This window comes from Pipistrellus kuhlii, unplaced genomic scaffold (genome assembly GCF_014108245.1).
Source record: "Pipistrellus kuhlii isolate mPipKuh1 unplaced genomic scaffold, mPipKuh1.p scaffold_m20_p_18, whole genome shotgun sequence".
NCBI classification, from domain to species: domain Eukaryota; kingdom Metazoa; phylum Chordata; class Mammalia; order Chiroptera; family Vespertilionidae; genus Pipistrellus; species Pipistrellus kuhlii.
Window position 1 is genome coordinate 4,359,153 of NW_023425493.1, and position 24,341 is coordinate 4,383,493.

At 63.5% G+C, this 24,341-nt stretch overlaps 1 protein-coding gene across 4 annotated transcripts; it reads right to left on the reverse strand.

Moving 5' to 3' along the window:
* Positions 1 to 1,741: 1,741 nt before the first annotated feature.
* Positions 1,742 to 23,912, reverse strand: IGSF9 (immunoglobulin superfamily member 9). 4 transcript variants are annotated; one of them, XM_045582978.1, is made up of 21 exons: positions 23,441 to 23,912; positions 20,424 to 20,714; positions 20,027 to 20,215; positions 13,302 to 13,454; positions 11,751 to 11,917; positions 11,422 to 11,539; positions 9,966 to 10,107; positions 9,710 to 9,855; positions 9,481 to 9,623; positions 8,142 to 8,282; positions 7,567 to 7,683; positions 7,248 to 7,398; positions 6,919 to 7,042; positions 6,337 to 6,512; positions 5,668 to 5,918; positions 5,401 to 5,485; positions 5,133 to 5,315; positions 4,089 to 4,131; positions 2,935 to 3,801; positions 2,395 to 2,522; positions 1,742 to 2,208 (listed from the first exon to the last, which is right to left on the reverse strand). In XM_045582978.1, exons 2-21 carry the CDS (start codon positions 20,479 to 20,481, stop codon positions 2,027 to 2,029), a joined length of 3,564 nt encoding a protein of 1,187 aa, XP_045438934.1. In that variant the 5' UTR covers positions 20,482 to 20,714; positions 23,441 to 23,912; the 3' UTR covers positions 1,742 to 2,026. The 4 variants fall into 4 exon arrangements, with proteins under 4 accessions (XP_045438934.1, XP_036298596.1, XP_045438933.1 ...); XM_036442703.2 differs by lacking the exon at positions 23,441 to 23,912 and adding an exon at positions 22,868 to 23,143; XM_045582977.1 differs by lacking the exon at positions 23,441 to 23,912 and adding an exon at positions 21,988 to 22,068.
* Positions 23,913 to 24,341: the final 429 nt, after the last annotated feature.

A 24,341-nucleotide genomic window follows, 5' to 3' on the forward strand; every position in this document is an offset into this window, starting at 1 on the left:
TCTGTTGACTAAAGAGTTTGCCGACCGCTGGCCCAGTCTAACAGGACTCCCTGCCTCCCTCAGTGTAGAGAAGTATCGTATTTTTCGGACCATAAGACGCACCAGTTTTTAGAGAAGGGAAATGAAGAAAAAAAGATTCTGAAAGAAATAGTGTCCTAAAATATTTTATGTGCATTAAAACCCAACATCACAGTCATAAACACATGTAATCAACCCTGTAAAGTAAACAGCAGCATTTAGAACCATTTAGAACCATTATTAACAAATACAGTCAGCAAAAGACAAAATGTACTGTAAAACACAATAACGAGAGACTTCAGTAATAAATTAGAATAAAGTTGAAGATTTATGGTAAAGGTTCTGCTTGTTTTATGAGAACCCCAAGAACTCCTCATCGCTAGAGTCAGAATATTGCCTGTATACCGTATGCAGAGACTTTCTGTGATTTAGCAATAACATTTACGGTACTGTGTAAAACACTTTCCAGCTTCTCACAAGGCTAAAAGCTGTCAGCAAAGTTCAGTGTTACCACTACAATGTGTAAACCCATAAATCATGCAGAGACTTTCTATGTTTTCTTTGCATAGTTTATGGGTATCTACACATTGTAGTGGTGAGAGAAGAGGCTGGAGAGTGTTTTACATTATGGTAAATGTTATTGGTTTGGTATCACAGAAAGTCTCTGCATACAATATACCGGTATGGAGTTTGTTGCAGTACAAACATTTTGACAGTTACCGGTATAATAGTATGAAGAGAAATTCTGACGTAGCGGCGTTATCAATCAGGGCATCCAGCGGAGGGCGGAGTTTACCGGTGGGCGGAGATCTACAGTACGCCTACCCAGTAGTCAAGCATGGCAACAGAGGGCGGACAGGAATGATTGGGGGAATAGACACGGCATTCTTCCGGGCACGAAGTACGGGCCAGCAAGGGGTACAGGCGATGATTACGGTTTGGATTACGCAGTGACCGTACACCGCACCTGGGCTGACATGGAGATATGGCTGCAGCGAGGGCATGGAGGCTGACTAGCATACATGGGAACTCCTCTACCACTCGGGGTTTACAGAGCGGGCAGACACTCTGGGCACGGAGGAATGGACAGTGGCTGCAGCAAGCACACAGAGCCGGGCAAGCACACAGAGACCACACAGAGCCGGGCAAGTAAAAAAAACTTTTTTTTTAAAGTATATGTGTAGGCTATATTTGGACCATAAGACACAGGGACTTTCCCCCCCCCACTTCTGGGGGGAAAAAAGTGCGTCTTATGGTCCGAAAAATACGGTAGCTGCTACAAGCACGGCTTGGAGAGCAGTGCCTACAGGTCGGGGTGCCCAGCTTTAGCTTCTTTGTTCCCACTGGGAAAGCTCTGAGGATCCCCCACAGGACGCCTCGGTCCCCGCACATGCTGTAAGCGCTCCGGTTCACTCCTTCCTTTGTGCCGCCACAATCACCACGGCCTCGCTTTATCAGGCACCCATCGCATCATGCTCTAGCTATTTCTCCCGTCTGCCTCGCCGACTGAGAAAGAACCCAAGGGCAGGGCTTGACTTGGTGAACTCTGTTTTCTCAGCATTCTCGGGGTGGCTGCTCTGTGGCAGCCGACGTCAGTAGGCGCTCCATACGTGCTTTCTGAATGGATGTTGAATGCTCTTCCATTCATTTAGGAAGAATGCCCTCCTTTCAAGGGTTCGAGATTCCCCCCTCCCTCTCAGATTCCAAGTCAGACAACATAGAAAACATTTTCCAGACGTTCTTTATTCACCTGTATAAAACCTCACCCACACCACGAACCACACTCACACACACACACACACACACACACAGGCCCACCGGCAGACCTAGGATCCCTGCTCTAGTCCCCAGGCTCAGCACACACATCCCACACCACGCCCACCCCAGCCCACCATCAGGGTGTGTGCCTGGGCCTCAGGGGCAGGGGCAGTTTCCAGGTGGAGCTGGGTCTGGGTGGGGCCTCCTTCGCGGGGTCCCTGCGCCTTCCCGCTGCCCCACAGGAGGGTGCTCACAGCAGAGTGGCCTGTTCGGGGTGGGGGGCCGGCTGTCGGTAGGCAGGGAGCCAGGCCCTGGCGGCGTCGCGGCGGCGGCGGAAGGCCAGGAACTCCTCCCGGAGGGCAGCACAGCGGGCCTCAGGGCCCGGAGCCGGGGCGGCGCCCAGGAGGCAGCCCACCTCTGGAGTCTTTGCACCTGCCGGAGGGGGAGGGGGGCAGAACAAGGGGGGGACACGGCCTTGAGGTTCACTGGCACCCTGAGGCTCCCCAGGGCCTGCAGGTCACATGACCCCAGGGGGCAACCGGGAGCGGGTGGGTCCTGAGGCTGCGGGTGGTGGGACGGCAAGGCCAGGAGCGCCTGCTTTCCGGAGGGCTCGCACACCTAGCTCTGGCTCCGCGTCAGGTCCGGGCCGGGGGCCCGACAGGCCCAGGCACAGGGTCTCCAGCAATTCCATGTCCCCAGGGAATTCCGAGTCCCACTCATAGTTCTCGTCCACAGATGTGTCCCTCCTGTAAAGAGACAAATGTGGGGGTCGGAGGTGGGGGGTTTGAGGGTGGCCATCTCCCGAATTCCAGCCATAGAGGGAGCGGAGCAGAGAAGGCAGGTGTCAGGAGAGGCTGGGGAGACAGTCGGAGATGAGATGACGGCAGGAACAGGCAGGGACCACCTCACCTCCCCCACCCCCCCCCCCTTTTTTTTTTTAATATATTTTATTGATTTTTTACAGAGAGGAAGAGAGAGGGATAGAGAGTTAGAAACATCGATGAGAGAGAGACATCGACCAGCTGCCTCCTGCACACCCCCTACTGAGGATGTGCCCGCAACCAAGGCACATGCCCTTGTCCGGAATCGAACCCGGGACCTTTCAGTCCGCAGGCCGACGCTCTATCCACGGAGCCAAACCGGCTTCGGCTGCCTCACCTCTTGCTGACGGTCACCACGTGCTCCCTCCGCGGCCACCGCTCGGGGCCGCTGGCCCAGCTGCTGGTGTCTCCGGGAGCAGGGCTGAGGTAGCTGCCCCCGGCCGAGGCCGAGGGGGCGGTGGAGGGCGGCCGCAGGAACGAGGCGCTGCCCCGCCCGCTGCTCTGGCTGGTGAGGCTGCCCCGGGGGGCGGCGGGCAGGGGGCCGGACAGCAGCCGCTCCCGCAGGGCCCAGTTGGCCAGCGCCGTGCACGGGCCCTCGGGGGCAGCCCCGGCCCTGACCCCGGCCCCGGGAAGCCCCGCCCGGGGGGACGCAGGAGGGGAGTCCAGGGGCTGCAGGAGGGAGGAGGGCGGGCAGGGCCGGGTGTCCCTGTAATCTGGGGGTGCAGCAGAGGCAGGCTCCTCCAGAGGGGGCCAGTCGCCGTCCACGTTCATCTCCCGGAAGAAGGGCAGGCTCAGGTACTGCAGCAGGGGGCCCGCGCCGGGCAGGGGGCTGGGCGGGGCCGCGGGGGAGGGCCCCACGGGGCTGATGTCTGTAATGCAGAGGGGCCGGGGCAGCCCCGTGGGGCTGCTGCTGCTGCAGTCGTAGGACCCGGCCTGGTGCCGGGCTGGGGTCCGAGCTTCGGCCTGCTCAGGGCCTGGCCTCTCTTGGGGGGTCCCCACGTTGGGTCCCAACACAAAGCGCCCATCTGGTCCCCGGCAGATGGGCTCCAGGGGTAAGGGCCCCTGGCTGGGTGGTGGGCCTGGAGGGGAGCCGGGGGTTCGAGCGGGCTCCCCGCACAGCAGGCTGTGGCGCGGGCTGGGGGCCGGGGAGCCCCGGAGCTTCAGCTTGGCCACGCTGTCAGGGCTGCCCGAGCCGGGAGCGGAGCTGGGGAGGACAGAGCAGGCCTGTGGTCAGGGAACCGTGGCTGGGCCTGGAGGGGTCTGGTACACGACAGAGCAGAGCTAGGAAAGCGAGTGAGCAAGGACCCACACGGAGGTGGAGGGGGCACAGGCAGCCCCGGAGCACCCCAGGCTGGGCTCTGCACCCATCCTCCCCTTCCTCCCGTTTCTGCTCCCCTCTCACAACTCCTACCCCGGGTGCAGGGAAGGAGCAGAGAACAGGGGCACCCTGGGGGCAGGGGGCAGAAGGAAGCCCAGAGGAGGAGGACTTACAGTGGAGATGACAGCCCGGGCGGAGAGAAGAGAAGAGGCGCGTCTGTAAGGGCAGGAGAGCCAGCGGTGACGCAGGCTCACAGGGCTCTCAGGGCCCGGGCACAGACCTCACCGCGGGCCTCACATGGGAGCAGTGTAGGCAAGGCTGGGGCAGGAAGGGTGCTGGGTGCAGGAAGGGTGCTGGGGGCGGGGCTTTCCTCCAAGAAAGAAATGCTGACTGATGGGGGCAGGCCCTACCTTGGGGGGGGGAAGCTGAGGGGGGGCTGGCCCTACCTTGGGGGGGGCGCTGGTGTGGGCTAGCCCTACCTTGGAGGGGGGGGCTAAGGGGGGGCTGGCCCTATCTTGGGGGAGGGTGCTGAGGGGGGGCTGGCCCTATCTTGTAGGGGAGGGTGGTGAGGGAGGGCTGGTCCTACCTTGGGGGGGGGGGCTGGTGTGGGCTAGCCCTACCTTGGAGGGGGGGAGCTGAGAGAGGCTGGCCCTACCTTGGAGGGGGTGCTGAGGGGGGACTGGCCCTACCTTGGGCGGGGAGCTGGTGAGGGGGGCTGGCCCTACCTTGTGGGGGGAGCTGGTGAAGGGGGTGCTGAGGGGGGACTGGCCCTACCTTGGAGGGGAGGGTGGTGAGGGAGGGCTGGCCCTACCTTGGGGGGGGAGCTGGTGAGGAGGATGCTGAGGGGGGCTGGCCCTACCTTGGGGGAGAGCTGGCGAGGGGGGAGCTAGGGGGGCTGGCCCTACCTTGGAGGGGGGTGCTAAGGGAGGGCTGGCCCTGTCTTGGGGGAGGGTGCTGAGGGGGGCTGGCCCTGCCTTGGGGGGGAGCTGGGGAGGAGGATGCTGAGGGGGGCTGGCCCTACCTTGGGGGGGAGCTGGTGAGGGGGGAGCTAGGGGGGCTGGCCCTACCTTGGAGGGGGGTGCTAAGGGAGGGCTGGCCCTGCCTTGGGGGGGAGCTGGTGAGGGGGGAGCTAGGGGGGCTGGCCCTACCTTGGAGGGGGGTGCTAAGGGAGGGCTGGCCCTGTCTTGGGGGAGGGTGCTGAGGGGGGCTGGCCCTACCTTGGCGGAGGCGCTTGCAGTGGCGGCGGCGGCGGGCGGCCCGGCGGCGGCCGGCGAGGCAGGCGGCCAGGACGCTCACGAGGACGGCCACGCCCAGGAAGCAGAGCCCGCCCAGCACGCCAGCCAGCACCGGCTGCGGCAGGAGGCCGGGCAGCTGGGTGCGGGACGGGTACACCTCCAGGCCTGCGGGGAGCCAAGAGGGAGGGAGGCCGTGCGCAGAGGCAGCGGGCCGCGCGCCCCGGGCCCGGCCCGGCCCCCCGGTTCTCACCAGAAGTGGAGACGTTGGCCGAGTTGCTGGGCCCGCTGACGTAGCCGCCGGCCAAGGCCACCAGGCGGAACTCGTAGAGAACGTCCTGGGGGTGGCGTTCCGGGGGTCAGGGCCCGGCCCGGCCCCCCGCACCAGCCCCGTTGGGAAGACAGAGAAGGGGAGGTGACGGGGAGGGGGAAGCCGGGGAGACGGTCCTGTCTGGGTTTGGGAATAGAGGGGGGGCCCCCCCGAGAACCACAGAGCCCCTGGCCTGCACCCCACTCTCACCTTAATGAGGCCGGGCACCAGCAGCTGCACCTCGGCGCCCGCCACCGCCCCGTCCAGCACCTCCCAGCGCTGGGCGCCCTGGCGGCCCTCGAGGACGTAGCCATCCAGCCTCTGAGGGACCATTTCGGGGGGGTCCCAGTGCAGCAGGACCCCCCGGGGCGTCCTCACCGCCACCAGGCCTCGGGGTGGGGACAGGGCCGGCGGCATCTCTGTGGCAGGAAGTGGGGGGGCGGCGGGGGTGGTAGGAAGCCCTGGATGGGACAGATAGGCGGGGCAGGAACAGCATGTCCAGCGCCTTCCCCTCGGCCCCGGGCCTTTCCCGGCCGCCTGTGCCCACCATTCTCCCAGAGCCCCCAGGGCAGCGGTCGGAAAACGGCGGCTCGAGAGTCACATGAGTTTGCCGACCGCTGGGATAGGGGCTGAGTCACCAGGAACAACAACAGCCTGTAATGACTGGAATCGAGAGTCTAGGGCAGTGGTCGGCAAACTCACTCGTTAAGAGAGCCGAGTTTGCCGACCACTGCCCTAAGACAAGCCTGGATCATGCTCCACAAATCCCTCTGGACCCCAAGCTGCTCAGCACCTTCACATCCTCCCCTCCAGGCCCCCCCACCCCCAGATCCAGCTTCTCCTGCCAGCCCCTCCCCCCCTCATGGGCTGCCCTCTCACCCTCGGGGGCAGACAGGACGATCTCGCTGAAGGGCCCGCTGCCCAGCTTGTTCTGAGCCAGGACGCTGAACTGGTACTGGGTGTGGGGCTTCAGCCCTGGCACCAGGAGGTGAGCGGCCCCCACGGGCACCGCCAGGGACAGCCAGTCGTGGTGGGCTCGGTCAGCACGCTTGGCCCTAGAGTAGGGGTGTCGAACTCAATCAGAGAAGGGGCCAAAATCTAAAATCCAGCCTAAATCGCGGGCCGAATGGTTTACTGAACAGTCATAAACTGTCATTGTGATGGAAACGCAGCGGAGTGCAGTGATGACAGCGCGGTGCGGGCCACATTGCAAGGCCTGGCGGGACGGATTTGGCCCGCGGGCCTTGTGTTTGACACATGTGCCCTAGAGCACGAGGGAACGGGGCCTCATCAGCCAGGGCCACCGGGGAGTCTCCGTAAGTGAAGCCGCGGAGGTGGGCAGGGCTGGGGCAGAGTGGGGGAGTGGGGGTGGCGGAGAGGGGGCACTCACAGTGAGAGAAAGGGCAGAGGGCCAGAGAGAGCCAGGGTGGGGAAGAGAGGGGTGGCCTGCGGGGCACTCACAGTGGGGTGTACCAGACGCTGAATCTCTGCAGGTAGCCGCCGTCAAAGCCAGGCTCCCAGGAGACATTGGCGCCCTTGGGCACGGGCACCACGGACACGTTGGTGACAGCGTGGGGGCTGGTGCCTGGGCGGGGGTGGGGGGGTGGGGGGAGAGGTTAGGGTCAGGGCCCCGAAAGGGATGTGAAGAACTAAGAGGAACCCAGGGCCTCTGCCCTCCACCCATCACCCCAGGGGTTCCCCACCCACCACCCCATCTGAGCTTCAAGACCGGTTCCCTGTCTCCCCCCACGTGGTGTCTCACAGCCCCAGCGGGCTACGCGGCCACTGACCCAGCACGTAGACGTTGGTGGCGGCGGCCACTCGGGCGACGGCGTTGCTGGCGGTGCACTCCCAGCGCCCGTGGGCCTCCTTGGTCAGCGGCCGCAGGACGAGGCTGCTGTTGCTGTCCACCTGGGCCTGGCCCTGCAGCCCCCGGCCCACCTACAGAACCACTGGTCAGCCCTGAGGACACACGCAGCCACCCCTCACCACGGGCACCCCTCCTCTCCCTCCCTGGCAGCTCCAGCTTCCCCCCACCCCGCGTCCTCCTCGCCACCGATGGCCGGCCAGGGGCGTGGAGGGCAGGGCTGCGCGGCAGAGGGGCCTTACCTTGGCCCAGGAGACCGTAGGAGGCGGGTCTCCTCGCGCAGAGCAGGGGATGAGTAGGTCCCGCCCCACTTCTTGGAAATATTCTTCCTTGGGCCGTTCTAGAAAAGCCGGGGGCGCCTGCAAGCCAGAGCTGGCATTGGGGAGGGCCTCTCTCACACTGTGTCCCCGTCCTGGGGCTCCCAGTCCCTCCGCACCTCAGGCTCCTCTCTCCCCCCCCCCCCCCCCCCACCTCTCTCTGTGTCTCTGTGCTCTTGGAGGACAGGGAAGACTGGGCGCTGGGAGGCCTCTCTGGAGGTGCACAGGTCAAGGTCATTGGGGGGGCGGGGGAGGGGGTGGAAGGAGTATCTGACTGTGGAGGTGCCCTGTGACTGATGGCCCTTCTCCTCTGCAGAAGGACTCTGGGGTGGCATCTGACCACACAACATACAGAGATGTGGAAGCGCCCCCCCCCAACACACACACACACACACACACATACACACATACTCACACACCCCTCTCTGCCAGCCAGGTGTCCACATGGGGCATCTCCAGCCGCCCCCCCACCCCCATGCTGTGGCCATCCGGGGCCTCACCTTGAGCAGCACGCGGGTCACCGGGGAGGGCCCTGCCGTGCCCAGGCTGTTGTAAGGGGTGCAGGCATACTCTCCCAGCGCATCCTCATTGCCCAGGGCGATGACCAGCGAGCCTTCCGCGCCCTGGGACCAGCCGGGGAACTGGGGGAAGAGGAGAGGACGATGAGAAAGTCACAGAGGCAAAACCGAGACGGAGAGAGGCCACGCCAGGGAGGAGGAAGCCCACGGCTCTGCAGAGGACCCTGCAGCTCCCTCTCCAGGCCTGACCACTGTCTCCCTCTCCCAGAGAGGGGCCACTCCCACGGGCATGGAGGCCAGCACCGCACAACTCCAGGGAATGCAGTGTGGATGGCGCCCCTGAAGGTGAGCTGCGTGGACGCTATTTGTCTTCCCAGCGCTCCAGGACTAAATTCAGTGTCTCCCACCCCACATCAGACCCTTTTCCTGGCTTCCCTGTTTCCGTTAAAGGCCGCCCTGTCCTTGCTGACCTCTAACTCCTCCCTTGCCCTCACTCCCCGTCCACATACTCACCAGGTCTGTCCTCTTGCCTAGACGTGAGCCCATCCATCTCCGGGTCCTCCTCTCTAACTCAAGCTACACAGCCGCCACCCGGACCACTTCAACAGCCCCTGAACCCCCTCCCTGCCCCCTGTCCCCCCTCCATTCCATCCAACAAGCGCAACTCCTGCTCACAGCTAAGATGCTACCACACCATCACTCCAGAAGCTTCACTGCCTCCAACCGCCTTTAGACTTTTCTCCACAACATGCAACAAAAAACGCGCTGAGAAGTATGATTGCCCAAACCCTGGGGACACTAGGATTAAAAGGTGCAATACTAGCCCACAAGGAATTTATAGTCTTTGCAGACGAACAAAAGATCCCAGTCTCCTTGGGATGAGGTCATGTTACCTTGCACCCAGAGGTCTTCCTTTTGGCACCCGCCGGCCTGCCTGCCTTCCCGGCTTCCCAGGCGCTCCCCCCACTGCGGCTCCCGGGTCACAGACGCACGGGGTGCCTTTTGCCTTCGGGCCCTGGTTTCGGCATGGGACGTCTGTCCACCCTCCAAGGCCCGCCACAAGGCTCTGTCCTGGACCAGTGTCTGACAGGAAGACACTTCCTCCATACGGGCCTTCCAGCAGTGCCCCGGGGCCGTCCCTCCCGCGTCTAGGCTGTGCCCTCCTTAGGGGAGGGCTCTCTGCTCGGCTCCCTGCACAGCACCCTGCACAGCACCCGGCAACTGTGTACGCTCCCGTCGGTGAACGAAATCAGACTGAACGAACTCCGCCCCCGCTGTCCCGACCAGGAGAACAAGCTGCCCCAAGCCTGGACGCCTGTACCTTGTCCAGCTGCAGGGCCTGCCCATCCTTGGTCCAGCTGACGGAGAGCAGCGGGGGGCTGGCACGAGCTGGGCACCGGATCACCCCTCGCATGCCGATGGGCAGGGGTGTCTCCGGAGGCATCGCCGTCACCTGGGCTGGGTCTGAGGGCACACGGGGGCACATTATGCAGGAGGCGCTTGGCCTGGCCCGGGGGAGGGGCTTTGAGGGGCACGGGGGTCGGGCTTACAGAGCACCGTGAGGTAGGCCGAGGCGGACGGCGGGCGCGGGAGACCGTTGCTGGGCACGCAGGTGTAGCGGCCGGCGTCGTCGGGCTGGGCAGCCTGCAGCCACAGGCTCCCGTCCACCAGGATCCGCACACGCGACTGTAGGCGGCTGCAACACGGCACATGGGGGGCAGGGGGAGTCCAGGCCTGGCTCGGCCAAGAGGCTCCCCAACACCTGCCCACCAGTCTCCACCCTACCCCCACCCCCCAGAGCCCCACCTGATGTGGAAGACGTTGACGCTGTCCTGGAACCAGCTGTAGGTGAGGTTGGCAGGGTACGCCTCGGCCCGGCAGGCCAAGGAGACGTCCTGGGAGGCGTTGACCGTGCTGTTTTTGGGGGGCGCCGCGATGACTGGGGGTCCTGTGGGAGCACAGGGCGGGGAGGGGCCTCAGCCACAGTCTCCCCCAGACACCTGAGTTCACTCTCACCATTCGGAGTGCCCTCTGAACACTCCTTCCCCCCGCTCCTCCTGCCCAAAACCATGTGTGTGTGTGTGTGTGTGTGTGTGTGTGTGTGTGTGTGTGTTAGGGGAAGGGTACCAGGTTTAACTCTCCACTCATTCACCCTCTATACCCCTCGCCTACCACCCCTTCAATCCTCTCTATGTCTCCTCCCCTAATCCAGGTACCGAGTACCTGACCCCCGGATGCTACAGGGATCCTGAGCCCAGGTCCTCACCTCTCCCCCTCCGACAGCCATCCATGCACCAAGCAGCCATTTATTTATTCTCTGGCCACAGAGCACATCTCCTCAAGAACCAGAGCAGCTGCTGTCGCCTACCAGGGGCAGCTCAGACCTCCTTCCGCCCTCCCGGTCCCATCCCTCCCGCCTGGCCAGCCTCCTCTTCACAGGTCAGCGCCTATGAACAGCCCTGTCAGGCACGTGCAGGCCGCTCGCCGTGCCTTGGGCCAGGCTCGTTCCTGTCCCAGGCCTTCGCTTCCTGAACCCCCATCCCCCCCATCCTGGGAGCACTTCCTGATGGCCTGGCCAAGCCACAGAGCCACCGCTCCGGCAGCTGCCGCTCCCTTCTCCGCTCGCTCCCCTCTGCCTTCTGTTGCTCAGCTCTCCTCCTAAAGGGAAGGTCTTGGCCAGGAATTACTATGTGCTGGTCGACAATTCAATTCTTGTCACCGCCCTGGAAGGCGTGGCAGTCGGTAGGAACCTCTTTACACAGATGAGGGAACCGGGGGCCACACGGCTCAGGAACCAACCCCAGCACCAGGCTTTGGCCTCTATCCTGCAGCACTTTGCCGTCACTGTCTATTTGTCTGTTTACCAGCCCTTTTAAAATTTAAGGTGCTGAGCCGAGATTGGTATGGCTCAGTGGATAGAGCGTCGGCTTGGGGACTGAAAGGTCCCGGGTTCGATTCCGGTCAAGGGCATGTACCTTGGTTGCGGGCACATCCCCAGTGGGGGGTGTGCAAGAGGCAGCTGATCGATGACTGACTCTCATCGATGTTTCTAACTATCTCTCTCCCTTCCTCTCTGTACAAAATCAATAAAATGTATTTTTAAAAAAAAATTAAGGTGCTGATTTGAGAAGAACAGCCTGTGTTGGGAGTTCGCTCACTCCCCGCGCGTCCTTGTCCTCAGGCCTAAGTCTCCTCCAGATTCCAGACAGGCACCCCCCAGCCACACACCAGGCCTCCCACACAGGCGTCCCGCCCAGAGCACCTAGCACGAGCAGCTGCGTGGTGTGGGTGGCGCTGCCCTCGGAATTGGAGGCCTGGCAGGTGTAGATCCCAGAGCTGCCTCGCTCCACCCGCCGGATCCACAGCGTCCCGTTCTGCACCTAGGGTGGGAGTGGAGGGGGGAGGCCCCTCCGGCAGGCCTCAGACCCTGCATTCCCAAGGCTGGCCAGCAGAGGGAGGCAGCACCCCGGGGTGGAGAAACCAAAGGAAAGCTCCCCCTCCCCCTCCCCCTCTGGCCTTTGCCGGCTCTGTCCTGCAGCCCCGCTCCCACCCCTCCACCCGCCCCTCCCACCAGCCAGCAACAGGATTCACCTGCATCAGGCCCTGGCCCTGGTCCTGGCCCTGGCTGAGGTCCCGACCTCGGAGCTTCCAGGTCACGTGAGGCTGGGGGCTGCCGTGGGCCACACAGCGCAAGGTCAAGGGCTCCAGCTCCTTCACTTCCAGCACCTGAGGAGGCGTCTCCAGGAACTGGGGGGGCGCTGCAAACAGAGCGGCATCAGGGGCTGCAAGGGAGCTACCAGCCTGCAGGCAGGGAGACAGACCGGGGCGGCCCAGCTTCGCGGACACCCCCGGCCCAGGGCCACCCTGTCCGCTCCTCTCGGGGGCTGAATGAGGACTGCACCACCCCAGCCTGAAGCTGGTTTGCAGAGCTGGCAGTGGGGTCTGATGCTCAGAGCCAGGTGCCCCCTGGAAGGGCACTGTTCTGGGCACCAGTCCAGGGCTCTATACTCCACTCTGCCCCTAAATCAGTGGCATGACCCAGCCTCCCCGTGCGCCTGTCGACTCATCTACAGAACGGGAATACCTAGGACCTCCCTCCCTCTCGGGGCTGAGGAAGAATTCATGTGGCGTTGGGTTAAACGCTACTTTTGTAAAACGGTGCTGTAGATCTGTGACCTGCGTTTCACTCAGGGCCCAAGAGCCCCCACCCCCTTACCCATGACTCTCCCCTGGCCAGGGAGGCAGGAGCAGGGGAGAGAGGGGAAGAGAAACACTGGATTTCCAAGAGCGGAAGGAAAGGGCAGGCGTGGGGGTGGGAGGGGCAGAATGCAAACAAGGTGAATGCAATGAGAGCAAATAAGGGTGTCAGCAAGGGTGGGGCCAAGAATCTGCCATACTCCTCCGCCCCATCCCCCCCGCCCCCCACCAGCCAGGGGCCCCATCACCCCCGGCCCCCCACCAGCCAGGGGCCCCATCCCCCCGCCCCCCAGCCAGGGGCCCCATCCCCCCGCCCCCCACCAGCCAGGGGCCCCATCCCCTCCGCCCCCCGGCCCCCCCAGCCAGGGCCCCATCCCCCCGCCCCCCACCAGCCAGGGGCCCCATCCCCTCCGCCCCCCAGCCAGGGGCCCCATCACCCCCGGCCCCCCAGCCAGGGGCCCCATCCCCTCCGCCCCCCAGCCAGGGGCCCCATCCCCTCCGCCCCCCCGCCCCCCCCCACCCAGGGTCCCCGTCCCCCCGCCCCCCGCCCCCCCCCAGCCAGGGGCCCCATCCCCTCCGCCCCCCAGCCAGGGGCCCCATCCCCTCCGCCCCCCCGCCCCCCCCAGCCAGGGGCCCCATCCCCCCGCCCCCCACCAGCCAGGGGCCCCATCCCCTCCGCCCCCCCGCCCCCCCCAGCCAGGGGCCCCATCCCCCCGCCCCCCACCAGCCAGGGGCCCCATCCCCTCCGCCCCCCAGCCAGGGGCCCCATCCCCTCCGCCCCCCCGCCCCCCCCAGCCAGGGGCCCCATCCCCCCGCCCCCCGCCCCCCCCCCAGCCAGGGGCCCCATCCCCTCCGCCCCCCCGCCCCCCCCAGCCAGGGGCCCCCCCCCGCCCCCCCGCCCCCCCCCAGCCAGGGGCCCCATCCCCCCCGCTCCCAGCTCCGTACAGTTGACTGTGAGGTGCACCCAGGAGCCGTTAGCAGAATCGTCTTCTGGGCGGTGCTTGTCCAGGAAGAGCACGCGGCATTCGTACCAGCCCTGGTCCTCCACCCGGAGCCCCTCGATCTGGAGAGACGCCCCCTTCTGCAGGCGGACTCGCCCTGGAGGAGGAGCCCCGAGTGAGGGTGCTGCAGGGGCCCAGGGGAGCCCCAAACCCTAGTCACACCCATCATTCTCAGCCGTCATCACTGGGCCCGGGCTCTCCCAGTTCCCCTGAGGGAGGGAGTCCAGAGTTTAAGGTGACCAGACGTCCCGCTTTGGGCGGGACAGTCCCGATTTTTAACCATTTGTCCCGCGTCCCTCGACGTTTTAAAAAAGTCCCGAATCTTTCCAAAAATTGGGACTTTTTTTTAAAACGCCTCGGGACGTGGCACAAATTGTTAAAAAGCGGGATGTCTGGTCACCTTAGTCTAGAGAGGCACAGAGGACCACTGAGGGCAGGTCCCTCATCAGTCCCTCTCGCTGCTCCTGCATCAGCAGTGGGGACCAGTCTGGACAAAGGGAAACCCAGAACTAAAGAGGTGGGCAGCTTCCAGGGCAGTTGGGGGAGCAGCCGAAGAGCCCACATGGAGTATCCTTGGATTCTTCCAGGATCTGCCCATCCCATGAGCAATCACTCCTCCTGCCACAGGGCTCTGTCCTGGAGCTCAGCAGTGTCAGGAGCCTAAGCAGAGACCCAGACCTCCTCTCTCAAAGGCCCTAATCTCTCGGGCTATTATCAGCGGCCTAAGCGCCTTTGGGTGGCCGGAGTCCAGCCCAGCCAGGCAGCCAGGTCAGCAGCCTCCTCACCCCACCCCCCAACCCCGGGGCACCCAGGCCCCAGCTGACCACAGAGAGCTCCACGGGGCCACGCAGCCCAGGCCAGGCAGACGCTGCACCCCCACACCCCTCGGCATCTACTACACCACCCCGCCAGGGACAGAGTGTGCCCCCAAATCCCTCAGGGACTCCGGACAGCGCTGCACCCCAGACAGCATGGGTCCCTGGCAGGGCATGCGGGAAGAATGGCAGCTCTGCACACACCCGACTCTCTGTCAACTCCAGCGTCCTCCCGGGGGGAGGGGAGGGGAGCGATCGGGTAGGGAAGGTAGGCAGCATGGCGCCCAGCACCAGCGGGCGCTCACATAAAGATCGGTGAGCCAATAAAAGAGCTCAAGATTTGAAATCGGCAACTGCATTCAATCCTGGCCCGGCCCGCGCCTCCTAATGCACCGCCCCCTCCCCCACTTTCCTTATCCTGTAGCGGTGACAGCACCGCGGACACCAGGCCCCCTCCCAGAGACCCAGCATCGCCTGATCCTCTCGCCGTTACGTCTCCCTCTCCCGCTCCAGGAAATCTCTCATATTCTACCCGCACAGCTGTCCCTTCCCTCCCTCCTTCACCTTAGTTTAGTCCCGGGTCTCTGTCACCTGCATGATCCTGACAGCGAGGTCTCCCTCCTCCAGCTGAGCCCTCTGCATTCATCAGCTGCCCACCCCGCCTGGGCTTTCCATGTGGTGAAAAGACACTGTGGCCCTAACCGGTTTGGCTCAGTGGAAAGAGTGTCAGCCTGCGGACTGAAGGGTCCCAGGTTCGATTCCGGTCAAGGGCATGTGCCTTGGTTGCTGGCACATCCCCAGTAGGGGGTGTGCAGGGCAGCTGATCAATGTTTCTCTCTCATCCGATGTTTCTAACTCTCTATCCCTCTCCCTTCCTCTCTAAAAAATCAATAAAAATATATTTTTAAAAAGACACTGTGCCCACTCTGACCAGACTGTGCCCCACATTAGCCCTGCCTGATACTAGAAATCCTAAAGCTGTGTGTGCAGTCACCCCGCCCCATCTGCCTCCATTCTAACCTCCCTCCCCTAGAGAGGTGACCTTCCTGAACTACAGTCTGACCCAGGGCGCCCACTGCCACCTGGGAAGAGAATGACTAAATGGAGGCCAGCTTTGCGATCATGCACGGGGATCCTGCTGGGAGGGGGGGAGGGGGGGATCATGCTCGGGGACCTCCCCCCCACCCCCCACCCCCCCCCCACCCCCACCCCCCCCCACCCCCCACCCCCCCCCACCCCCCCCCCACCCCCCGCCCAGGAATGAAGTCCAGGGGTGTGGATTCTCTAGGAAGGGTGGGCCTGTTTGAAGGGCTGGGTGTTGAAATCCCCACCTAGGAGATAAGCCTAGGACCTGCAGGTAAATATTTAACATAATCACACCTTTCCACCCACCATAACATTCCTCAGGAACCCTAATCTACCCGCCCAGCCCAGCCCCACCTCCTCTGACTGCCCTGAGACAGTAACTTTTCATTGTGGTGATCTTCATCTCTACAAAGAAGGCGGAAGAGGAAGGGAAATTGAATGCTGAACATGGGCTGTGTGGTGCTAAGTGCTGTCACCGAATTGCATCCTCCCCAAAACTCCATGACACAGGAAGCTTCTTTCCAGAATCACATGACTAGTTCGTGCCAAGCCAGGCCTTCTTTCTCAGACGGCCATGCCTTCGCCGCACACCAGTGTCAGGAGCATGCAACGCGCTAGGCACCAGCACGGAGCACGCTCAGGGTGCTCGCTCCGGGTGTGAGAAGCCAGAGGTAGCTGTTCCTACTGTGCTGACCAGAACACCAATCAGCCAAGGCACGGCATGTCCTAACTTTTCCGTGCGATATGGACCGCCAGACCCATCGCAGAACAGGAAGATGGCCAGGGCGGGCAGTGCTGAGTCCACCTGAGTCCTTGGTCCACCTCCCGGAGGCCCACCTCCACCCAGGGGGCCAGAGCCTGAAGGACTCAAGACCTCCCTGCCTGCAGGGATAAAGGAACAGGAGACGCATCCCCCCTCTCGCAAGCTCTCAGCAGGCAGGGGACCCACACTCACGGTCACGTGCAAGTTCACGTACACACAGCTCCAAACAATGGTGCTAACTGAGCTCAGACATTCCAAGAGACTATGACGCAAAGAGGAGTAGGGAAGGTCTCAAAGCTGTGCCCATGCAGAAGGTTTTGGGGGACAAAAGGCAGTGAGGGGAGATGCCTGGAGGGCTCGGGGGCATTCTAAAGCAGAATAAGATAACTGGTTGTAGCCCTGACCGGTGTGGCTCAGTGGATAGAGCGTCGGCCTGCGGACTAAAAGGTCCAAGATTTGATTCTAGTCAAGGGCATGTACCTTGGTTGCAGGCACATCCCCAGTGGGGGGGGCTTGCAGGAGGCAGCTGTTGGATGTTTCTCTCTCATCGATGTTTCTGGTTCTCTATCCCTTCCCTTCCTCTCTGTAAAAAATCAAAATAATATTTTTTTTAAAAAAAAGAAAAAGAAAAGATAACTGTATCAAACAAGTCAGGGCAGAGAAAAAAAACTCATGTCCCTCCTGCTGTTTGGTGCGCCTTGAAACTACCAAGAAAGACAGCACAAAAGTCAAACACCAAAATCAGGTCCCACGGGATGGAGGGACTGGCCTGAGACCCACCCGGGGAAAGGTGGAGCGGAATAAGGCACGCCTCTGTCCCAACGCCCGGCCACGTTCACACCACGCAGGCGCGCTCCATGCCCGCCCTTCACACCGTGTCACTTAATCCTGGTAGTTAGCACCAGCTGGCTTTATACGGCCTTTTACTACTTCCAGCCTAGTCTATAAATCCCGTCTCCTCCGCTAGACTGGTTCTGGAATCCTCCGCGGCTGGGAGGGAGCTTTCCCCCCTTCGCTCCACGCCCTAAAGCTCCGTCTCTTTCACGGTCCCTCCCACAGGCTAGGCACCAGCCTCACACAGTCCCAGGCCGCGGCCCCTTCACTTGCCCAGAGGGTTTATGACAGGGCAGAAGAGTCATTAGCAACCTCTACCTCCCATTGCCTAGCAACGGCAGTCCAGAGTCCCCTGCACAAAGGATGAGAGGCCCCTTCCACGCTGGGAGGCAGAAAAGAGAGTTAATGGGCACAGGGACCAACCCCCACCCTCCAGCCTGGGACCGGACTCAGGACCGGTCTGGCCCAGCCAGGGGCTCCAGACTGGGCAGGGTGCACACAAAGGGTAGGGGTGGGAAGAAAGCCCCATGGGTGACGGCCCTGACAGACAGAAATCCCACAGGTCAGACCTCAAAACAGGATGGTGCTGGGGGGTGGGGGAGCGGGAGGAAGGAGGTAGCAGGGGGAGGGGGAGAGGGGGGGACAGAGGGAAGAAGAGTTGCCCATCTGCCTGGTGGAGTCTCAGGAAAAGCCTTTCTTCTCCCTCATGTCCCCCCTCTGCCTCAGTCAGGCATCCCACACCCCTCCCAGCCGGGGGCAGAGGCGGGGAGGAGGGGGGTGGGCACTGCCTCTCTGCCCGCGTGTCCCTACCAGAGCCCGCTTTCCTCACTTCCCAGGGGGCTTGTGCAGACACATATGCTCCCACTCGGCTGTTTGCCAACAACTGCCCCCAGTTTGAAAAGAAACTCCCCCCTTGGGCAGCACCTGCCTGAGCCGCCTCCCCTTTGTCAGCCGGCCCCTCGGAGAGGGCTCCGCCAATCCTGGGGCCTCTCCGGGATTCAAATTCAAACGGGAAAGGGAGAGCCCCTCCAGCCAGCCAGGGCCGCCCAGGGGGCCCTTAGTCCACAGAGGACCGCGCCTTGGGCCCCCACACCCTGCCCTCTGAGACCTGCACTGACCCCTCAGGCTAAGGCTCCAGCAGGATTAGGAGCACGCTGAGCCGTCCGAAGGCCCAGGGAGGCCTACACAGGCTCCTACAGTCCGGGCAGGCGGGAGCCCCTTAGAGCGGAAACCAGCCCGGCCCCTTCCGTTCGCTGGCCCTTTGGGAGCCCGGCCCTCCCAGCTCACCTCTGCACACAGGCGGAGCTCCCACTGGACACGCAGACAGGCACAGACCCACCCGCCTGCTGCCCCATCAGTCCAGGCCCTGGCGTTCGAGACGGCGGGGGAGGGAGAGGGCAGGGGACCAGGACGGGGCCCCGTGGGGAGACCAGGGAAGATCAGGATGGAGTCTGGGAAGCTGTGAGATGAGATCTAGAAACGCGGTTTGAGAATTAAGTCGGATACTTGAAACAGGGCTGCAGGATCTGCCTGGGAACAGACTAAATGGAGTTCTAAACAGTGTGTATGTGTGTGGTGTGTTTGTTCGCATGCATGCACGTAAATGCAGCTTGGAGCACATGCTATGAAGCAGACTCGAAGCCGCGGAGCTGAGGGGGGACAGCAGGTGAAGAGACACCCCCTCCCCACCGGACCCAGCCCTTCTCTGCTGGCGATCCCTCTGACCAGGGCTCAGGCCTGTCCTCTGACCCTCTGACCCGGGCTCAGGCCGGCCCTCTGACCCTCTGACCCGGGGCTCAGGCCAGCCCTCTGACCCTCTGACCCTCTGACCCGGGGCTCAGGCTTAACCTCTGACCCTCTGACCCAGGGCTCAGGCTTAACCTCTGACCCTCTGACCCAGGGCTCAGGCTTAACCTCTGACCCTCTGACCCAGGGCTCAGGCCGGCCCTCTGACCCTCTGACCCTCTGGCCCGGGCTCAGGCCGGCCCTCTGACCCTCTGACCCTCTGACCCAGGGCTCAGGCTTAACCTCTGACCCTCTGACCCGGGCTCAGGCCGGCCCTCTGACCCTCTGACCCTCTGACCCAGGGCTCAGGCTTAACCTCTGACCCTCTGACCCGGGCTCAGGCCAGCCCTCTGACCCTCTGACCCTCTGACCCGGGCTCAGGCCGACCTTCTGACCCTCTGACCCGGGCTCAGGCCGGCCCTCTGACCCTCTGACCTGGGCTCAGGCTTAACCTCTGACCCTCTGACCCAGGGCTCAGGCCGGCCCTCTGACCCTCTGACCCTCTGACCCAGGGCTCAGGCTTAACCTCTGACCCTCTGACCCAGGGCTCAGGCCGACCCTCTGACCCTCTGACCCAGGGCTCAGGCCGACCCTCTGACCCTCTGACCTGGGCTCAGGCTTAACCTCTGACCCTCTGACCCAGGGCTCAGGCCGACCCTCTGACCCTCTGACCTGGGCTCAGGCCGGCCCTCTGACCCTCTGACCCAGGGCTCAGGCTTAACCTCTGACCCTCTGACCCAGGGCTCAGGCCGGCCCTCTGACCCTCTGACCCTCTGACCCGGGGCTCAGGCCAGCCCTCTGACCCTCTGACCCAGGGCTCAGGCTTAACCTCTGACCCTCTGACCCAGGGCTCAGGGGCTCAGGCTTAACCTCTGACCCTCTGACCCAGGGCTCAGGGGCTCAGGCTTAACCTCTGACCCTCTGACCCAGGGCTCAGGCCGACCCTCTGACCCTCTGACCCGGGCTCAGGCTTAACTTCTGACCCTCTGACCCAGGGCTCAGGCTTAACCTCTGACCCTCTGACCCGGGGCTCAGGCTTAACCTCTGACCCTCTGACCCGGGGCTCAGGCCGGCCCTCTGACCCTCTGACCCAGGGCTCAGGCTTAACCTCTGACCCTCTGACCTGGGCTCAGGCTGGCCCTCTGACCCTCTGACCCGGGGCTCAGGCCGGCCCTCTGACCCTCTGACCCGGGGCTAAGGGGCTCAGGCTGACCCTCTGACCCGGGGCTAAGGGGCTCAGGCTGACCTTCTGACCCGGGGCTCAGGGGCTCAGGCTGACCCTCTGACCCAGGGCTCAGGCCGGCCCTCTGACCCTCTGACCCGGGGCTAAGGGGCTCAGGGGCTCAGGCTGACCTTCTGACCCGGGGCTAAGGGGCTCAGGCTTACCCACGTAAGCAGGGTCCACGCGGGGCGAGTAGAGGCCGAACTGGATGAAGATGGGAAGCAGGAGCCCAAAGCGCAGCCACTCGATGACGTGCAGCGGGGGCTGGCCAGCGGCGGGCAGCAGGTCACAGCCCAGCACGGCGCTCTCGCCGGCCCGGCCCACCACCGACACCACCTCAGGCTTCCCGTGACCTGCGCAGAGGGGGCCCGGGGGACAGCAGGGCCCAGGTCAGGGCTGAGAGGGCAGGTCCCATCCGCATCTCCGGGGGCTGAGGGAACCCTCAGCTTCTCCAGAACCCTCGCGTGCCCACCGAGAACCGAGAACCCCGGGGGAACACACCCACCCCCCACCCACCCCACCCCGCCGGGAGCTAACAGGGAGTTCCGGAATCGAGCTCACCGTCAGCCCCCTGGCTGAGGATCAGGCTGAGGATGGCCAGACTGAGGCACCAAACCATAGCCTGGCTGCCTGCTCACCCGGCCCCGCCCTGTCCACAGGGGCCCGGGGGGACGGGCCTGGGATGTCCACCGTCCAGCAAGCCCGGCCAATCCTTCTGGTCAGGTAACGGGTTTCGGCTCCCAGTCCGCTGGACGGTAAGGACGTGGCTCAGGAAACACCCGAAGAAGCTGTTCTCCGGAGCACCGCCAGCTCCGAATGCCAAATGCAGGCGACGTCCAGAGGCGGCTGGTCCTGGAGACCAGGAGAATTCCCACGGTCAGAGACCAGCCAGGAGGAGAGCCCAGGGCAGGGAAGGAGAGAGGTAGGAGGGAGGGACGCAGGAGACCAGAGATCTTGACGCCTGGCCCTGGGGAACGGGACCTGGACAGAGCACAGGAGGGTGAGGGAGTGAGGGCGGAGGGAGACCAGGCAGGTCGGGATACGTTAGGGGGAGCATCTTAGAGAACGCCGAGGGGTTCTTGGGAAACCCGGTTACTAAGGTTCTCGGAAAGCTGAAGCGGGAGGAAACTGGGGGTTCCTATACACCCAGAAAACTGCTTTCAGGGGAGTACGGAAGGTGAGCCCTCCCAGGCCAGCCTCCTCTTCCTTCTCTTTCCTTCGTTCTGATGGGAACGAAAAGGGGGCAGAGAGGAGGTAGGACTGGGACCGTCTCCACTCCCCTAGTGACAAACAAGGACCCTGAGACTCAGAGCCTCACTCAGAGGCACAGAGCCCGTCAGGGGCAAAGCGTGGATACAAACCCCCAGAACGTGGCCCCCAGGGGGCCCCACACAACTCCCTGTCCTGTTTCCCCAACCTCGGAAAACCCTGGAAGCTGGGGACCAGTCCCTCCTTCTCCACCCGGCCTCCCAACACTGCCTCAGCAGGGAGTGAGCCAGGCACCTCTCCCCCAGGCTGGAATGGGGAGCCCGGGCAGCATCCTCCAGGTCTAGGCAGGTCCCCGGAGCTGGCATCTGGCCCCACTTCCTCTTCTCGATGCCTCCAGGAAGCCTCCCTCCACCAGGCACCCTGACCCAAGTGCCTCTCCCCAATCCTGCCACCCACTCCCTCCAATACCCACGCCCCTCCTCCCCCCAGGGGCATGATCCATGAAAAGCCAAAAGCGCCATGAGTCCATAGAGCGAGGCCTGGGGGTGGGTAGGGTGCTGCCTGCCTTGGGCCTGGCAAATCCAAGTGGACTCTGCTCCAGGCCCCCACCCCACTCTCAGCTTCCCGGTTTCCCCCCTGGCTATAAAACACCCCCGTCTCTCAGCCTGACCCCTGCCTCTGCTTCATGGCCCCGTGTCCTGCACCTCATGGGGAGCATTCCCCTTGCTCCCCACTGCTTCTTACCAGCTCTCCCACACTTCCCCAGTAATTTTTTTCCCAAGTGTATAAGAACCCTCAGTTCCCTCCTGGTTCAGTTTTCTTCAGAATTCAGTTACCTTTGTAACCCAGGTTTCTCCAGAACCCCTCTGCTTTTCCTAAAATTGTATCAACGCCTCTGCCCCCAGCGTGTCCTCACCTGTCTGGTCTCTCCACTCTCCCAGTATCCCCATTCCAGACGCCTCTAGTTCTCACAGCACCCTCCTCGCCCCAGTTCCCCCCCACCCACCCCCACACACACAAATGCCCATTTTTGGAACCTGAGCTCCAATTGCATCAGGCCCCCTGCACTTCCAGGAACTCTCCCAGGCTCTTCCAGAATCCCCACCCACACCCACACCCACGGGGCTTCTCCCACCGACTCCCCCGGAGTTTTCCCCCCTAGAATTTCCGTGACTCTGCTTCCAATACACTTCTTTACATTTTTTTATTGATTTTTTTAAGAGAGAGAAAGAGGGAGGTGAGGAGGAGGAGGAGAGAAAGAAAGAGAAGGGAGAGGGAAACATGGACTTGTTCCACTTATTTATGCATTCATCGGTCGATTCTTATGTGCCCAGACCCGGGTGTATCCCCACAATGCTCCAGCCACCATACACTTCTCATGCCCCCCAATCTCCTCCGTCCTCGCCTTCCCTGGACCCCTGGAACTCCTTGTTTTGGGGACCCACCAGAACCAGCCTCCCCCCCCCCACACACACACACTCATGCACACACACTCATGCACACACACACTCACACTAATGCACACACACACTCATGACACACTCTTGCACGCGCGCGCGCGCGCACACACACACACACACACACACACGCACTGCCTCCAGAACTCCTCCAGTGCCCAGGGAACCCACCCCGAAGAGAATGCCACTTCGCTCCCCAGCACTCCCCTAGTCCTGCGCCCCAGGAAACCCCACTTCTCGCCAAAGGGCTCCCGCGCCTCCCTCTGCCCCCCGGACTCCCGCGCCTCCCTCGGTCCCCCGGACACTCCCCCCATCCCCTCCGGCCGCCCACGCCCTCACCTGCTCCTCGCGCTCCGCTCCACTCCACCCGCGACACAATAGGGGGCGGGCCCGCCTCCCGCCTCCGAGGCCCCGGGAGCCTCCCGTCGCCCTGGAGACCGCCAATCCCCGCCCGCGGCGGCCGCGGAGGGCGAGGGGTGGGCGCGACCCGGGCGGCCTGGGACTTGTAGTTCGGCGGGCGCGGGGCGCGCACGTGGGCAGGTCCTGGCGGGAGCGGCGTGGCCGGGCGGGGAGGCCGGCGGGCGGCGGGCCGGGGCCGCGCTCGGGGCTCGGGGCTCGGGGCTCGGGGCTCGGGGCTCGGGGCTCCGGGCTCTGGGCTCCGGGAGTGGCGGGCGCTGCCCTGGGCTGGCTCCGCGCGTCCCCCTCCCCGGTGCGCTCAGTCCGACCCCTCCCTCCGCCACCCCGCAGCAGGAGTGGAAATCTGAGCCTGGGGCTGGAGCGCCCGGCGGGGAGCGGGACTCCCTCCCTCCCTCCCTCCTCCCAGGGGATCCACCTGGCTCCCGGGCCCCTCTGATCTCCTCCCTCATCCCATCGCACCTCCGCCCACGTCTCCTCCGGCCCGACTGGAAATACCTGTCCGCGCCTGGCCGGCGCCCAGGTCCCGCCCGGCGCTGGGCACTGGGCACTGCCCGCCGCCCGTGCGGAGGCTGCCAAGTCCACTTCGCCCCGTGCCCCGCGCCAGCCACCAGAGGAGCAGGCCCAGAAGAGAGGAGAGAGAGGCATCCTGATGGAATGTGAGCTTTGGCCGAGCCCCCGCCGGTGCCAGACTGGGGACTCTGCGTTTGTAACTGTTATGCAAGCCGCACGGAAGCCCTGGGAAGTGGGTTTGGTTACTGATGGGAAAGCCAGGACTCAGGGAGCCAGGGGAAGGGACTTGCCCAGGGCTCCCCATCTAGGACCTGGCAGAGCCCTACCCTGGCTTCATCAGCCCGCCCTGGGGCATGGCAGCCTCGGGCACAGAGACATCTTGCATGTCTGTGCCTCTGGGCCTTCCACTCCTCAGCTCTGTGCCGCCTTCCATGTGGAGGCCGCGTGATCATGCACTCCCCGCCAGGTGTACGCGGTCCTATCACCCCTCCGGAAGTCTTTCCTGAAGGCAGAACACTGATCGTCCCCCAGTATGAAGTTCTGGGACTCAAACTTAGTGCAACAAGCGTTGATTCACGGAATCGTGGCCTCAACGTCAGGAGAGACGACCCTACAATGGGTCTCAGCACTGTGCTCACCTGTGTCCCTGCCTCCGCCTCCAGGTGAGCAGCCAGCCCCATGTGACCACGTCCTGGGCCAGGAAGCTCACCACCAGGGACCAATCCACCTGTAGGGACTCTCACTGCGGGAAAGTCCTCCCAGGAAAGTCGTCTGGGAGGCAATGCGTGTGCGTGTGTGCGCGCGCGCGCGCGAGCGTAAAACGTCTGGGTACCTGAGATGGCAATGCGGAGGGGGGGCCCCGGAGGATGAGGGGAGGCAGGAGTTC